The following is an 18,694-nucleotide window of genomic DNA, read 5'->3' as shown; positions in this document are numbered from 1 at the left end:
TAAGTCCTGAGGAGAATCTTTCACAAGTTCCCTATCTTGTGTTGTGATTTGGGATTCTCCTGGCCCATATGTCTTTTCTTCTTCTCCAGGGTCAGAAATACACTCATTTCCTCCATCTCTTGAAATAATTAATTGATCACATTTAATATTGCTCTCTTTCAAATTATTCTGCAGGCAACAATTTTCACCATGGATTTCCCTTTGACCCATTACACATTTTGTTTCCTCTAATGGAGAAACATCATGTAAAATCATTTTGAAGTTTTCATCAGGGTGGGCATTTCTACATGAAAGCAATGGGATTTTCTGCTCACTAATGGAATTGACAGAAAAAATCAGTCTATATTGCTCTGGTAAATGAATATCCTCAGCAGAAGACAAGCTTCTAATTCGTGACTGGTCTCCAGCAAAAATGCCCTGTTTTTCTTCCCTTTCTGCTGGAGGACTACATAAACCAGAATCGTCATCCTCGGAAGTTAGAGAATTAGTGCCCCATCTGCACTTGCTGGCCTTGGTAACAGCATCTGATATATCAGTGGGTTCAACAAAGGAGCTTTCACTCTTGTTTGCATAATCCATAAAATTGGCCGGAACAAACATTCGCCAAGACCGTCTATGCTCTTTCTTTTCTGCATGAGATTTGGCTTTGGGTAATCCTGTGGTTCGAATGATATCACTGTTTAGTTTGAGTGCATCGAAGATCACCTTTTCATCTAGTTTGTTAGTTTCACGACCTCTCAGCTCAAATACACTGGAAGAAGTAAGGGCACCATTAGAGCACAAAGAACTAACATCCAGTGTTCTGTGACTGTAGGGTAAAGTCCGGTCTGTAAAATGCCTGGAAGACAGGCTACCTTTTGAACCCGAGTCTATCTGTTCATTTAGCCTAACAGTATCATAGATTGACCGTTGTGGGACATAACAGTCTTCAATATTTAAGTCCTCCTCTTCTTCACCCTTCCCTACACATGGGGGATTCTGACGTAAACAGTCTGGTCTGCTGAGTGGCTTCCCCATTTCATAGACAGTTAAAACAAATATTGCAGCTCTTGACACAGAAAATTAGAAATAAGGCAAAGCATCTTTCAAAAAAAGTATACTTCTGAACTGAACTACAAAGTGCCTTCAGCATGAAGACAAATGATCAAATAATACATGTCATAAATGTCATAATCTAAGAGGTGTTTAAGGTCATTGTCAGTGCATCAGCATACATGCAACTATCCTTTTACCTGGTTTTTTAGAATGATTCTAAAAAATAAAGTGCAACAATAACAGAGAACAGAAATCTTCTTCTGTTTCCCTTCCCCCTGCCCGCCTGCCTCCCAAAGTTCCTTTTCGCACACTCCAAAACACAGAAAAAAAAAACAAACACACGCACTTAACAGTGGCTCAAACACTCAGAACATTCTTTTGTCAGTCCGCTTCCCATTTTAGTCTAATTTTATATCTGAGGTTTCCAGGTTAAAACCTGCAAATGAACAAGCATTCTAGCAGGCTGAATGTCAATTCTGGTGGAGCTCTGGTTAACTGTAATCCACTTAAAGATGCTTTGCAAAACTTCATCTCCTTTATAAATAAACCATGCTTCAGAAACTTGAAAGACAAACACAGGGACCAAGTATTGTTTTGATCAAGGCACAAACCTTCAGGGAAAAATAAATCTAATGGTTTAAGAAAGTTCAAATTTTCTTTTACTTTTTTGGGGAGTAGCTATAAATAATCTTGATCCAAAGAAGATTTTCTTCCCATATTAAGCTTCTTTGAGGCTATTCAGGACTACCCAAAGGAAAAAAAAAAAAAAAAAAAACCCGATTTTCAGACAGCCAGGCCAGTACACTCCAGCAACCATTTAAAGTAAACAGTCAGAAAGCTCCCCTTAAAAAAAGAAAAGAAAAAAGCCATTTCCAAAAATTCTTATCTGATCCTCCTTAAGAAGGCTTATTCCACCTGAGGCAACTGCAGCAAAAAGCTCAGCGGTGGTTTCCTCTAGGGCACAGGCAGCGTAATTCACATTCAGTTGAGAATCCGGAGACTACTTTTTCCCTTGAAACTGAACAACTGTGGCCGCGGTTTTGCCTTCATTTTAGCTACAGCTGGAGAGAGACTGAGATGGCCGTGGAAGAGGCAGAAAAGGGACTCCAGCAGGGACCTCCTGTGCTGTGCCCGGCTCCTCAGGGCAGCGCGGTCCCGGGCAGGCATCCTTCAGAGCCAGGGCGCTTCCAGCAACGCCCTCTTTGTTTCCGCAACATCTGCTCCTTCCTCTTGCGCTTCAGACTCCGACTCGGACTCGCAGCTCTCTCTATCACTCCGGTGCTACGCCTCCCGTGACTTAACTTCCAGTCATCTTTTCTTTCACTCCTAGCCTCCTCTCGGCAGCCGGCGAGCTGTTTCTGGGGGAGGTACCTAAAGGCCGAGAGGCTGCAATGTAACAGCCTGGTAGTGACATCAGCGCAAATCTGCGGCGTAGAGGGGCAGCTGGGTTCAGAGACTGCTGAAACCCCACCGATTATGTCAAAATGGGAAAGGATCTGTGGGCTTGCAGATGCAAACCCTGACACCAGGAGCTTTGCAAGGAAATCATTTTGTGAACGTCTGGGGACCACACCCATTTGAATAATAAGTGGGGAAAAGGGACCACACAGGTCCCTATCCTTCATTGAAGAATCTTCTGTTATTTAAGTAGTATCTGCTATGCTATGTGCAGATCACTTTGAAGTCAAGTATTTTGTCATTCCCTTTTAAAGACCATGTTCAGCAAATCTAACTCTTCTGGAGAAGACATTAGTTCTAAAGGCACAGTACCCTGAGCTCCGCTACTAATAGTTAACTAATAATCATACAATTCCATTGAGGTTAATGCAAGGCAAAGGCAAAGACCAAGGGTAGTAAGTATCCACAGATTTTTATCTCTGCAACAAACACTCTTTACAAATATTGTTTAAAATTAAATTCAGCAAGCCAAACCGTAGCCTTTGTGGGAGAAATTAATAGTTTTACTTAAATAACAATGTCCATCTGTTCTTTATTTTACGAAATAAGCAACACTGCCAGAGTAGCAGGTAAAGTTACAAATTAATGTGGACTGTCTTCTTTTGAATCTCACAAAACAATCACTTGAGTATGAATAAAACTGTACTGATGCCAAGTGAAACAGGCAGTTCTAGTAAAAACAACCTTATGGTTTCACTGATAATTTTATGGGGGGGGCTTTTGTACCTTTAATGAGGAAAATATTCCCAAATTATTTTTATAAACCTAAGAGTTGACTCTTTTAAAAAATAATCTATTCATTACCAGAACTCTTTATGGATTAACACATCCATTCAGAATTATTAGATGCAGCTCAGTATGTGGCCATCAAGTTGTGGCCATCTATAAAGAGAAAAAAGACATAAAAATATCCATTACTCTCAATACCCATTTTTCACAGTCAGGGTGTGAAATATTTCAATGACCACATGTGGTGTCCCAGTACACGGGCTGTTCTGAGGTGCTGATGATAATGGGAAGAAAAACGTGCACACAGTTACCATGTTTGAATGGTGGATTGGGCACTAGTCTGGGAATTAGTAGACACCCAGGCTTTACTCCCAACTGCTTTGATCTTGATATGTAAGCCTGGAAAGCTACTTATTTGTAGCAATATTAAAATATAGTTTCCATGAAATTTGGATGAGTGCCTTTTTCTAAACACTCTAGATCCTTTTCATAAGAAAAAATAGGCATTAATTCAGTCCATCTTAGACTCTAACTCTGAATCATTAGCACATTATCCCAGCCTTAAGTAAAGCTAAGAAGAGCAACATATAACCTCACATTTGAGTGAACAGTACATATTTTAAACTTTGTGGATAATTCATTTATAAATTCAGTCATTCAATAAATAGTGCTATCTGCCAATCACCACATTAAGCACTAGGGAAATTGTGCACAAAAGAGATGCAGCCACTACTGCCCTGATGCAAGTTACAGTTGAGTGGGATATATGGATGAGATATTGGGCACAAGTTTGGAAACAGTGAGTGCTATGGGAAAATGTCCCTGAGTTATATTTAAATATGTGCCATTTAGTTCATAACTGAATCCCTATTTTATTAAACCTATTTCAATTAATTACATTCTAATTCAAGTAAAAATGTGTACTATTAATATTATTTGGAATTTATGACAAAAATAAGCAATTTACAGTTTGTTACTTGAAATCACATTCCAAACATATCTGTATAACATAAAAGAAGTCATATTTACAGCAGAACTGGACTAATTTATTTTTTTCTCCCAAATTTGATTTATACTGCTACTTTAAATGTTACGGTTGCTAATGTTAATAAAATCAAGATATACTAAACTGTGTTCATAATGAGAGATATACATACTGATAAGATGAGTAAAGTTTTTCTGAAAAAGTCAACACAAAAATAAATCACAAAGTTAAATGTTCTGAAAAATGTAATATTACTTTCAGCCCACTAGATGTGATCCAGCTACATCATCTTCTAAAGGAAGATGATTTTTGCAAAAGTACACAAATAATAATTGAATAATAAGTAAAACAATACCATTTTCACATTTCAAATATCTAAAGTTAAATTAAATCTTTAAAAAGGAAAGTTCCTGGAAAATCTTAACAACTACTAAGTGCAATAATCTACTTCAAAGAAAAGTTAGAAGACTAATTTTATTAACTGGAACGTGGAACTTTTAGAACTGAAAGATTACTTGGAGAAACTAAGAAATTCAAGGCACATTGTGTGTGTGGGGGGGTCTGAATAACTAAATACAGTATTATTAATGAATAGTGACAATATTATCACCATGTCCCAATAGCTCCTAAAACCTGGATTTAGAAGCCAACCAAGAGATATGTGCTTTGTGCTGCGGGTACAAAAAATAGGCCTCAGAAGCAACAATTTCTATTGTTATTTTTCCCTAAAAAAGATAACCCATTAGCAAATGAAAACTGAAAGCATCCTATGTTTCAGTGTTCAAAATAATAAACTTCATAAATGCGTAAAGGGCTTTCAAGGATATTCATCAGAAAGAATATGCAATAGCTTTTTATTTCACTGAAAAAAAATAATTTATATTTAAAAGAAAACAGAATATTAATGCAGGTCCAATCATAAAAATAAAAAAACTTAGAAACACTTAATAGGTTTATTATGCTATTATTAATTCAAAAACAATAAATTTATCTTGATAGGAATTTTAGGTAATATTTTTAAAAAGTACTTACAGTTCTTTCTGTAAGTTACTACAATATTATGACTATGCTTTTCCCCCTTCTTTGATGAGAATTTCAGGTGACAGCTGACACAAAATATTCTATGTAACAGGTGACAATGCTATATACAAATCTTACTAATTGAAATATGCCTGTATAACTTCTAAAAGTTAAGATTTTTTAAAAAGTCATCTAGCAAGCAAAACCAGAACATGTTAATGACCCCTTTCAATTTCCCTCAGATAAACAAAAAAACAAAAACAAACAAAACCTGAAAACACTTTTGATATGAAAATACTGACAAAAAATGATCTTGAAATTAAGAAAGTTAAAAGATATGTGACAATAGGCTATGTGAGAACAGACATTTTCTTGGGGTATCCTGGTTCTTGAACAACTCCAAAAGCTTTTAACTTAATTTACAATTGTAACATTTGCCTATCCTTTGCTATTGTTCATTAAATGATTAGAGGCAATCATTTTCTTATCAAGAAACCAATGTATAATAACAAAGCAAATCTCTTTTCCTCTCTCTTCCTCCATCTCTCACACACACAACTTAAAGCAACTTTCTCCATTAATAAAATAAATTACGTAGGTCTCCTTTATTTAAGGGACACCCATAAGGGTAGATCCTATAATTTGCCCCCCCCCCCTTTAATCTCTTGAAATGGCAATGTAGGCTTACCCAGTTTAAAACAACAACAAAATAAAAAACCTATGTTATAAAATCTCTGGCTGGAACTGCCCTCAGAACAACCGACGTTCATTCCTCAGTCTTAAATGAAGGAATAGAAGTCAAAAAAGGTTATAGAATGAGTTAGCCCTCAAAATGGAAAGAGAACCCACACAGTTAAATTTCCTCTGTCAGTCCTTTCAGAGCAGAACGGTATATTACCTGAATGATGTAGGAAAGGGGACATCCATCTCTTATGCCTAGTTTAAAATTGAAATGGGTGAGAATATAAGGTATTTACAATACTACATAGCAGATCAGCTCCAACTCTTGGTAACTTGCTGTGGTCTCTGCTTCAGCAGGGTTTCTGCCTCTTGCTCAGCATATAAGGGTGCTCTTTTTTCCTAACATTTTAAATGCCACTTTGATGTAGTTGGTTAAATAATGTGATCTTCCAAAATGTTCAAGCTCCTAATTACGATTTTTATAGTGAAAATAATTTTCACCTTTAAAAATACCAGAGGAAGGTATCATACAATCCCTTTGCTAACAGTCTTATTAACAAAAATCCAGACTATTAAGAAATCCTTCCCCAACAAAAATCTCTTCTGCAACAGCTTTTTCTAATTTCCCCTGTACTCAACAAAAATGGAAAACAACTCATCCACCTCAGTATATCAAAAGGGGCACATTAAAAACTGCTCTGAAAACATTTTTGAATAATTTAATTTTATCTGTAAAAATTTGGTGACATCCCAGAGGCTTCTTTGGGATCCTTTAATAAATACCTTAATAAGAAATTTGGAAGTTTTGTTTCAGCAATAATATTTATAAATAGTGCCCAACTGCCTGGCTTTTCCAGCTCCATGATATTTGGCATTTTAGTCTATCCAATATTCAAATAATGATGCCTGGGTTAAACAATGCCTTCTCCTCGACCAGTGAAAATTTATTGCAGTGTAATTAGGCATGTGCTCTGGTCTTTGTCTCTGGTTTCAACTTGGCTTAAAAATCCTCTGCTCAGTGTAATGCTATGTCCATTTTGAAAATAAAAAGATATCCTTTGTTCAGAGAGACTTGTACCACAGACGTGTTCATCTGTGGGGACAAAATGAATTCCAATGCGGCAGGAACAGAATGGCCAAAAACAAACAGTGAGCAGGTTCAGAGGGAAGACATTTTACCATGGGCTACACAGGGGTGGGGAGAGGTTTATTTAACAGGATTTGATTGTATGAAGGTCATTCAAACATCAAGTTGCTTTGATCTTCACTGATATTAAATCAATTCAGTATAGTAACAATGATTATTTCATGATGATCAGAAGATCTGATTGGTTGTTGATGACATTATAGGAATTACTGAGACATGTTTTTTATGTTAGTTACATATGCCTTTGATAAATAAAAACAAGGAAACATTAATATGTAGATTAGATTTGAAGATAATTTAAGCTTGGGAGTCTTCAAACAGGAGGTGGGGATAGGGGAAAGACCAAAGAAGCTTTTTTCCTGGTAAGAACCAATTCACTAGAGATATACAGAAGCTACTCTGCTCTTCACTCTACCAGTGTAGATAGAATATATTTGTAATAGTAAAGAAGTATAAGTAGAAAAATGGTATTTTGAGTTATGAACAGTAATAGAAAACACCTTCCTCTTCAGACATCTTAGCTCAATGACTAATACTTAGAAGTAGTAAATTACGTATGGAAAACATAAGTTACACAATCAAAACAGTCTCAAAACATTTAACTAACATAAAAAGCTATTTTTGATCACTGAATAACTTTCATTGATAGTGAATTAGGACGTTTGGTTCAGAATAGTGTTTGTTTTTCATCATTAAATTTAAGTTGGTATCTTAAACGTGAATGAATTTTGCCCTTTCAAGGAAATCTAAGATAAAAGTAATGGCTATTTTTTAGGTTAAGTTTTAGGGAAAAAAATGGAAGCAAGAAAGCCTGTCTTACCTGGTTTAAATAATCCATGACAGTGCTTGTGAATATAAGGCACCCCTACGGAGTAACTGGGTAATGCTATTACTCAGTTTTAGTCCTTCTTGGAAGGCAATCAGTTTATTTTATATTAAGAAAAAATGTTTTAGAATTTCAACTGTGACATTAGGTTAAACTAAAGTTACGAGGTAGATAGATTATAGTCAAAACTGCATTATGTTTGGAAGCCTATAATGAAGAGACCCACTTCTTCAGTGGATTTCTGTTTCATTTTTAGGAATTATAATCACTAGTAGTTTGTCATTTTAGCAAACTATTAGCTTTTCCTTCAATACAAATCACTCCATTTAAAAATAAAAATTAAAACTTTCTAAAAACTTTGTGTTGAAACTAATATTCAACAAAAGCCTTATGACCCGCCCTCCCCCCAAAAAACTAAACTAAAAATCTAAACTGTGAACAGTATTAACTTACCTTCTTAATCAAGAAAGCTATCATCACCAACAATATTTGGTTTTACCTCAGAAATAGTAGCTTTAAGGGTAATCATCATTGTTGTCATCTTCAGCACAAGTATCTACATAACATTAGTTTCTAAGACAATTTCACACACATTTATCCATTTGTTTCTCCTGACTGCCAGTTTTACAGAACACTTTCCTCAAGTGGGTGTTCCTGGGGTTTTGGATTAACATGAACAATGGCTGATTATTCAGACTGCCCAAATTAAAGATGGGCAAAGAGGCTTTGAACATTTCTCAGAGAAAATATCAGATGTGAAATATGATGAATAAAGTTGCCACAAAACATGGCATTATCTTCATCAAAACATCTAAGCTCTGACACTTACTACCTGAGTGACCTTGGGCAAGTCATTTAACTATTTGTCAATATGAACGGAAATACTAGGAGGAGCTACCTATTATGACTGTTAACAGGATTAAAGGTAGAGGAGCTTAAATTAGTGCTTTATACATAGAAAGCCCATGATCAATGTTAAATGCTATAATTACTATTTTTTTAGAATAGACACACATGCATAGAAATAAATGGAATTAATGGTTGTGTAACCTACCATCTTTATTTAACATAATCATGTTGTTGTTGTTTTTTTTTTTACCATGGCACTGAAATATTTATATGCAGAAAGACGATTTGTCCATGTGAAAACTTTTTACTTTTAGTCAATGGATTTCCAGACATTGAAAGTATGTCATGATATTCTTTATAGTGTACTGCATTTCATTAAAATCAACCAACTGCTTCCAAAGCAATCAGAAAGCAGGCAAACAAACACAGCATGTCAAGTGGTCTATTTCAGGAGAAATTTTCACTTTATTTTTCTTCAGGATCAAACACGACAATCTGTGTAACTATTAATGATAATGAATGCTTACTTAGTGCTTTTCAGTTTGCAAAACACTTTCAAAGCAGTGATGAGAGAGCTCCTCCTCCCTCTTGCTTTTCCTTACTTTCAAAAGAACTCTTCACATTGGTGGACACGTTTTTCACTGTACACATACTGGGAACACAAGGCAGAGGTGTCCACAAATAGCAGCACCAATATTATTACTTTGGCTCATTTTCTTACAAACAGTTAAAGCAGTGAAGAGAAATGAAGGCTTACTCTTTCTCCACACAAATTCACAGAAAATCTAGAGAAATGATGATGTCTCACAAAGGCACTGACTACGGTTAAATTTCATTAGTAAAAAGACTACTTGAGTGCTGTCATTTAAACAAGGGTAATGACTGCTTTAAAGTTTTGTCAGGGTTCTGTAGAAAATTCCAAAGTTTTCTGTCACTCCTCAAACTCTCCCCCAGCCTTTTAAGCAGCAATTGCCACAGAATGTTCCTTTCATAATAGAAAATTCTCTTCTATGAAATCCCTATTTTTCAATCCAGAAATATGAAAATTTGACAGAGTAATGAAGGATGAAGGACAGAGTAATGAAATAATGATCAATAGGGTAGTTCCCTTCACCTTCATGAATCAAAAGGTAAATATAGAATCACAGATTCTTAAGTCCTGAAGGAACCAGGTTTCAAAGACACTTTATAAACTGCAAACAACAACAATGGTACGAAGGAGGAGGAAAAGGAGAAGGAAAAACTATTTTTCAAATTTGGTGGTCTAAATAATTCTAAGCATGAGCAAAGGAAACACTATGTCAAATATAATGGAAAGGAATTTGGAAGGCCATTTGATTTATATTCCTTTGTCATGGAAAACAAATAGTTTTGCAAGTCCTGTTTTAATTTGATCTTATTTTATCTGACTTTATTTTATCCACCTATGCGCCAGTGGTGCAACATGCCTTCACCAGTCTTTACCAGAAAGCAAATCACACTTTGTGAACAGAAAAGGATTCATGGCAATTGCAAAGGTTCATATAAGTCCCATGAGAAGATGCTTGCTATTTAGGGCCCCCTCTTGTCTCCTACTGAGACAGGGCTTCCACTCTCAACGATCATAAATGAGACCAAATCCAATGACAGAAACTGCCCCACCCTTTTAATTTAACGTTCCATTCATTAAGTATGCACTGAGTGCTATCAAGTAGAAGGCATTTCTTTGCACTGAGGAGTTTATAGTTCAATTAGAAATAATTTACTCCTAATCCTATGGGGTACAAGCCCCACATCTTTGTTTATAAATCCAAGATTAAAACATGGAACTCTACTCTGCCTTTAAAAAATATGAACTTCTGAAAGTAAAAAAAAAAAAAAAAAAGTTTACATTTAAAATTAAATTAAGAAGGATAAGAAGACTACAAAAGGGTAAGAGCAGAAAAACACTATAATTCACCATTAAAGTAAATGCTGGGAGATAAATATCAAGAGAACAAGCTGATTATGTTATGGACTGGCCTCTGCAGCAGAGTTCAAGCGTGGCTCTGGTCACTCCGGATGCCAGTTCTGAATGACATCAGAAACTGATTCCATGATGTCAGTTTTAGCTTGCCTGGAACTTCTTCAAGCACTCTTGACCTTTGGGCTGTGTCCTACGAGTGTGCAAATCCCCAGTATGCTTAGAAATGCCTCATATGCTCAATATGAATTTCAAATATTGAAAGGTTCAACAAAATGGACAATCTCCTTTCTAAACCAATTAGAAATTTCTTTTAATAATAAGACACTTAGCAAAAATGAAAAATTCCCTACCTTGAATATGTCAAGCTGTTGATTAATTGTCTCCGTTTCCATACCAACAGGGCCTTGTGACTCCTCATGTTCTTCAGCTTTCTGAAGCAGAGTAGAAAATTCTTTCAGTTGGCTGTGGAATTCTTCGAGACGATCAATAGTCCCTTCAACCTGCTCTTCTCTTGTTCGTGCTCGGTCCAGCAATTTGTTGCACTGTTTGCTTAAAGCCTCCAAATCCCTTTTGATTCCAACAAGGTCAGGAGAGGTTTCCTCTGTGGCTAGAATCATCTTGCAGGTCTTATTGGCATTGTCAATGCTTGCTATAAGGGCCTCCAGTTTCTTCAGAAAGGTTTTAATAGCTTCCTTTTGCTTTTGCAATGTTTCTACATCTCTCCCCACTGGAGCCATGCTATCCAGTTCATCATCAAACTCCGCAAACTGAGAAAACATTTCTCGGATAGTATTCTGGAAATGCCCAATGCCCTGAAGTTTGGTTTCCAAGAATGAACACTTTTCATCAACCTGCTGGCTTAATGCACTATGTTCTTGAGCTAAAGAATCTGCTTGTAGTAAGACATCAGATGTTCCCTTTGAGTCTGAGGCTTCTACCACAAGGTTCTGTGCAAGTCTTTTGGCCAGATCTACCTGATCCTTCAAGGTCTTAAGTGATTTCTGCTGAGTCTGCATCATGGTCAGGTATTTGTTACTGAAAGCCTGGGGTCCTAGGGAATCATGGACATCCAGCTGTTCCTTTGCACACTGAAGTTGCCTTTTAGCTTCTAGGGAAATTTCTTGAAATTCTTTAAACTTCTGGGACATGTTCTCCAGAAAGAATTTCTTACTGTGAAGTTGTTCAGTGACCGTGTCTACCTTCTGGATCAGTGATTTATTCTCATCTGTAACAATCTCTTTATCTATCTCACAAACACTGAGCAAGCTATTGGCTGCATTGTTTAGTAATTCTACCATCCCAAAGTGTTGGTCCATTTCTTTCTGCAGACACATTAACCTGGCAATAGAATTCTCTGTTTCGTTAGGATCCAAGCAAAACTTTATATCCTCCAGGTTGTTTTGACACTTGTCTATCCATGGCTGGAGAGTCTCTACATGCTCTTTATACTTGAGGGCTTTTTCCAATGAATCTTTTAGCTTGTCCTCTCTTTCTTTCACATGTTTATTTAATGCATCCCAATCGGTTTTAATTGTGTTAAGTTGTAATTGTAAGGCTGCCTTCTCAGACCCTTGAGTTTTTAGTAACAGATTTTCACCTTCTGCAAGAGTTTTTTCATAAATACTAGACTGGGCAGTCAAAGTTTTACTAAAGTCTTTCTGATCTTTAATTAATAATTCTAAGACATCAAGTTTGGCTGATATTGGATGAGACTTGTTTTGTTCTTCTTTCCTTGCATCCAGCCAAGCGTGAAAATCTTTAGACATTTGCTGAAACTGATGAGAGCTTGCACAGGCTGACTGAAGGTGCTGGACATGATTCTCTAAAAATGAAATTACAGATATGTTTATTTTATATATGCTGATTTACTCTATAAGAAGCCAAGAAAAAATCACCAAATGAATGCACACAATTGTAAAAGCAAGCTTTCTAGGACTGACTATAAGGACTAAAAGTGAGCTTAAATTATTGACAAGAGGAGAAAAAGGAAAATGAGGCAGGGACAACAACAAGAGAATACATTGAGGGAAGAAGCAGGAGACAAATGAGAGGAAAAACTATTATGGGAAGTAAAAATGCTTGAAGGTGCAGGGTGGTAAACGGCAGTCACACCAGACACCACCTGCTGTGCTAAAGTCATCTCCTTTCAAGTAGGGGAAGTGAGGACTAAAGCTCTAGTTGTGTTAATAAATAATTCATCTCATCAAATATTACTTTTCAACTTCTATGACTTTTACATTTCATGGAAGCTATATATTGTTAGCACTTAAGAACAGCGTGGGTTTGGATACTGGCGCAACCTCTTATGAACAGCCGTGAGACTGTGGGCAAATGATTAAACTTTTAAGCCTCATTTTCCCAGCTGTAAAATAGTAATTATAAGAGAAGGTGACCCATGGAGCTGTTGTGGGGATTAATTGATAGTACATGTAAAGTCCTTAGCTTAATGCCTTTCTCATAAAAGTGTCAGTAACAATAGTAACAATAATAGTAACACCTGACATTTATTACCAATATTATGCCAAAATTAAGGAGTATATTTGAAATGTCTTCTAGGATCCATAAACAAATCCAGTCAATTAAAAAAACATGCACTGAATATTTACTATGTACAAGGCACTGTATCATTTTTCAAACAGAACAAACATGGCAGCAAAAATGTTCTCTTCTTTGACAGGCTCTGCTGAAGTTCGATAACTCACTACTGCTGCCTCTGACAAATATTAGCCCATTGTCACAGAATTACGGCCACAGTAAAATACTGCCAAATGTTTCTCTTTGATAGGTCAGAAATCAGACAAAATAGCAGCATATGAGAAAATTTAGCAAAGACTTTTTAATAACTGTAATTCATCTGTTTTTCTGGTGAAATAGGATGTGTCATAGTGAAAATATGTGTCAAAGAGTCTTATACTTAGTATTTGGAATATCTGAAATTTTAATGGACCCTGGATTTTTGCAAACAGACTCTATTAATCTGTGTAGAATCACTCTAAAACTGTGTGCTCATATGTGCATAGAAATGCTCCTTCTCCTTGTGGGATTGCCTCTTCATTTATTTTCTCAACAGGTAAAGATTCTCTTTAGGAGTCCTGGATTACTGGCAACAGTCTGGAAATAGGGAATACATATGGTTTATTTCTAACCAGGGAATATATGTATCAAAAGAAGGGAGACAAACCTGCTTTTTGTTCAATATCCTTAAATGACTTTAAGATGCCTTCTAGTTGCCTACTAAGTTCTGCTTTCAAGTACTCCTCTTTAACCAGAGCTGACAAATCCTCACAGAGTTCCTGGGCCACTTTTATCTGCTTTGTTTCCTGCTCTATTTCCTGCTTCGTTTTCTGGGCTGTTTCCAACTGTTGTTTCATAACATCAGGGTGTGTGCTGACAGCCAGACTGGTGCTGAGTTGATTATCCAAGTCACTCAGTTTATCAGAAAGGCTTCTCAGCAGGCTTTGATACTGTGTACTTTTAACAATGGCTTGGTCAATCCAGTCACATCTGTCACTCAATTGTCCTGTTAGGCTATCCCATTTTTGGGTCACAGCTGCCAGTTGCTCTTTCACAATGCCATGCAAAGAAGGGTGTTCACCAGGTCTGCTTAGAATACTCTGACCAGCTGCTGTTAGCTGTTCATACTGGGGCTTCCTAGTATCAAATTCTTGCAGTAGAATCTAAGGTAATGAGAGTAAATAAATGATTGTCAGTTGATTATAGAAAACATAGCTTTGAGTTTCCAAGCAGACAGAAATGATATTTATTTATTTATTTTTGTTACTATTTCCTAGTCTTCATTTGAGTTACTATTTCCCAATGTTCATTTTAAGGGCTGTGCAATTACCTTAAACTAATGCAAAAAGTGATCAGTGATTTCTCACAGAGATAATATTTTGTCTAAAATAACATACCCTAAAAGGAAAAATGAATAGAATAAATATTTTTTGTAGTCTGGGCAAAATGAAAAAAATTCAAGTGCAAAAATTCACGTACAAAGGGAAACACTGCTATTGAACAAGTTCACATCACACTAACACCGAATTTGTGTTTTTCCTACTCTTATTTTTCTCTTTGTAGGATTTCTGAAATATCCTATAGCAATTAACATCAAAGAAATGCATAGTGATAATAGCTTTAGACTATATGAATTCATAGCGCATTGATTTACAAAGGGGTTTTTGTTAACGTAATAAGATTTATTGATGTTTATAGTCTTTATTATGAGTATTTTAGTCAATAAATCATGTTTCTCAGAATGAATAGGCTCAACATGACTCTTCATTACGAAATGAATGATCCAAAAATTTCCTTCTTTTAGTCTTATCAGATTTATCTCTGGGAGACTACTAAAATGAGAGGCAATTATTACTTCCTCCAGAATATTTTTCTTTTGTTTTCATGTTCTTCAAAGTATCTATCTACCTATCTATCTATGACACGTGACTCTAAATTACCAAAACTGATTTGTATTTTCACCTTATAGAAGCAACCTTACTGCTCTAAAACCACTACTCATATATACAGAAATCTAACTGAAATCACAATGGAGCTTCTGCTATATATCTGACTTAAATTTTATGGATTTTTCCCCTCGTGAATTTATCTGCTTTATAATGAGAGTAATCTAACTAACCCACGGGATTTCAAGGTTCCCTCTATGTTTCCCCTATTCTTTCTTCTCCTCTTATTCTGTCTCTCTCCCCCTTAGGGTATTATTGCATGAGTTTTAAAAGTTTCATTATCTACTACTACAATAAAAATGAATAAAACATCAAAGGAATGATTTCTAAACAATAAAAAGTATACACTAGCTGCTCGCAAAAATGTCATTATTACTTATAAAATCACATTAAAACTTCAAAGAAGATCCTTGTTTTTAAACAGAGTCTGCACAAACCACAATATGTCTGAAATTATCAGGGGGCTTGACTTGCTCAGGGGATCAAGTAGAAAACTCTGGGAGGTGTGTCTCATAGCTTTAGTTCTCTGGGGTTTTCTCATTAATCTCTTAGGGGCATCTGAAACATTACAAACACATCTCAAGGCAGATAAAGAACATACTTGTGCAAAGCTAATGTATTCATTATGAAAAACTTCGTCTTGTTAAGAAAAGTTGCTGCACGTGAGATAAATTATTAGGTCATACACACCTGCACCTGCTGCTTTTGTGTGTTTAGCATATTTGGGTCAATTGACAAAGGCCCAAGGACACTGGCCATCAGTTCTTTTTCCAGGAGCCACTGTTTTAACTGGGCCTCTATGGTCTGGAATTGAGTTAGAGTATTGGAAGATTCTTCCAGTTTTTGTTGTCTATCAACTGTTAATTGATTGAGTTCTTGCCACTTAGAATCTAAAAGAAAAAAAGGTAAAAGACGAAACTGTTGTTTTGTTTTTATGCACTTATGACTATATATCTGTGAAGACTGTATGATACAATTCAAAAATGACATATAATGGCTATCATTCCACCTTTATAATTATTTTTACATAGATGATTAAAGGTCCAACTTAAGAGAGCTAATGGCATTTAGGGATACAGATTTTACGGTCTGGTAGTTTTGAGTCAATAGAAAGACAAGAAGAGAAAAATAAATTTGTATCTGATTTTAGAAGATGTTATAGAAATGTGGGATATTCCTTAAGGTAAGCAGGATCCTGGGATCCCTCATTTTTTTTAGAAGTCCTAGAGAGTCTGTTTATTCCACCATAATTGACCTACTTGAACAATGAATATTAATCCTTTTTTAATATCAAATCTTCAATTATCAGTTCTAGATAAATGACTTCCAAATCTGTGTATCTAGCTCCATTCTCTACTATTCAAATCATACATCAACAACCAGTTGCTGGACAGTTACACTAGGAAATCTCATCAACACTTTAAACTCAACATTTAAACACAAAGTTCATCATATTTCTCTCAAAACTGGTGGATTTTTGACTTTTTTTATTTCTTTGAATGCTTGTTATCTCCCCCAAGACACCAAGAAGCAATAATTCAGAATATTCTTTTACAACTCCATTGGCTGTCCTCTATCTTTGTTCATAAAACTTAAGCCCATCTCTTACATTCTCAATGCTATTCTCTATTTTGGTCCTTATCATCTTTTACATAGACCAGTGGTCCTCAGACTTTAGCTACATTAGAATCACTTGGTGGGCTTGTTAAAACACAGATTGCAGGGCTTGTTAAAACACAGATTACAACAGTTTATGCTGCTGTCGCCGAAGCACACTTTTGAGAACTACAGACCTACACTACTGGTTTTCTAACTGGTCTCCCTGCAGTTGGTTTTTCTCAGCTGCAATCTATTTGGTTCTAAAACAAGCTTCCTAAAAACTAGCTTTTAAAGATGTCACTTCCCTACTCAAATTCTTCAATAACTAACTCCTCACTATGTAAAACAACAAAATCTAAAGGCCTTTGCCTGACATTCAGGACGTCTCTCAACCTGGCCCTACTCAATTACTCGGAGAGAATTTGCTCTCCAAGATGAATCATCCAGTGCAGTCCTGCTGAGCTTACCAGTGTCATCCAAACAGGCTTTTGTGCACACAAGTGCCGTGCCTACCATGTGCTACCCTCCTCTGCACATATCCCAACTCCACAATTTCTTCACAATTCCACTGGGTCTTATCTTCCACTAGCAAGCTTTACCTGCTCCCGCCACCCTCAAGACAGCATGCTCCCTGAAACCATGAGTTACTGACCAGAGCACTTGGTCTGGTGCCTAAAACACATCAGTTGCTCAACAAACATTCATTGTTGGGCCTGTTTAGTTGATCTGATAGACTGTTTTCACCTAGACTAAAACTCTAAAGGGCAGATTTTTTTTTAAAATTAAATTCAGTTTTATTGAGATATATTAACATATCATACAATCATCCATGGTGTACAATCAACTATTCACAGTACCATCACATAGTTTTCCTCACACCAGAATCAGAATAAGAATAAAAAATAAAAGTAAAAAAGAACACAAAAATCATCACCCCTCCCACCCTATTTTTCATTTAGTTTTTGTCCCTGAAACCTTATTTAATAACATCACTCTATATGGCATGACACAAACACGATCTGATAACAAAATAATGTGACTGAAGCAAAAATTGGGAAGAAGAAATATCAAAATCATCAGGAAACATCTTGTAAATACTCTTCAATACCACTACCATTCTAAAATGTCTTGATAATATTGTCCCAACTAATACTGAATTCCCAAATGCCTCTAGGCAAAAGTCACTGACTTAGGGACAAATTAACTGCAATACAACAGGCAGGTTGGATTAAATATATCTTTGAATGTTAAGGACCTTTAGGGTAACCTTTTTCAAAGTAAAACATGCTTATAGATTTCTAAATTTATCATAGCACACCTGACTCTAAAGGAAGAACATTAAAATGGAACAATTGAAAGCAAAGTAATTCTTAATATTATAATCAGAGTAAACACTTACATAGCACTCACTATGTGTCAGATATTACTTGTCTGAGCTGTGTACATATTTACTCATTAAATTCTCCAAATAATACTATTAAGTAGGGACAATTATTAACCCTGTTTTATACTCATTTTCCATATTATTATAATAATGAAAAGGAGAGAAAAAAACTCTGTACCTAGGAGGAACCATTTACACAGGGATGGGATGGAGTAGGAGGAGAACTCGGGTAAAGTATCAAACCATGAGAACTCTGTGGTGAGCTACTTTTTAATACTGGTTGGAGTAGGAAAGAAGAGCATAAAGTATAGCATAAAGTATGGGGCTGGAGGAGACCCAGTGGTAACTCCTGAAGGAGAAGGGAGCCTACCTTTTCCTGATAAATGAATGCAAGGAATATATTTAAACTACAATTTAATAAAGCATAAAATAATTAAAAGCACCAAAAAGCTAGTAATAAGTAAATGAAATATATGAAAATAACATTACTCAATGCACAGCGTTTTATTACCTAGCATCCACCTCCTTCATAAAAATAAATTTAATTAGTTTTTAGCAAGAAAATAAGATATACCA

At 35.9% G+C, this 18,694-nt stretch overlaps 1 protein-coding gene across 25 annotated transcripts in view; it reads right to left on the bottom strand.

Moving 5' to 3' along the window:
* Positions 1-18,694, bottom strand: part of DST (dystonin) — a 489,857-nt gene that overhangs the window by 85,690 nt on the left and 385,473 nt on the right. For all 25 annotated transcript variants that reach the window (XM_037843232.1, XM_037843222.1, XM_037843223.1 and 22 more), the window contains 3 exons: positions 15,826-16,025; positions 13,857-14,352; positions 11,026-12,497 (listed from right to left, as the gene is read on the bottom strand). In XM_037843232.1, the coding sequence (XP_037699160.1) occupies positions 11,026-12,497; positions 13,857-14,352; positions 15,826-16,025 (2,168 nt within the window). The remainder of the gene's footprint in view (positions 1-11,025; positions 12,498-13,856; positions 14,353-15,825; positions 16,026-18,694) is intronic.

This window comes from Choloepus didactylus, chromosome 7 (assembly GCF_015220235.1).
Source record: "Choloepus didactylus isolate mChoDid1 chromosome 7, mChoDid1.pri, whole genome shotgun sequence".
Lineage (NCBI taxonomy): Eukaryota > Metazoa > Chordata > Mammalia > Pilosa > Megalonychidae > Choloepus > Choloepus didactylus.
Note: the sequence above shows the minus strand (reverse complement) of the source record. Positions and strands in the feature narration are given on the sequence as shown.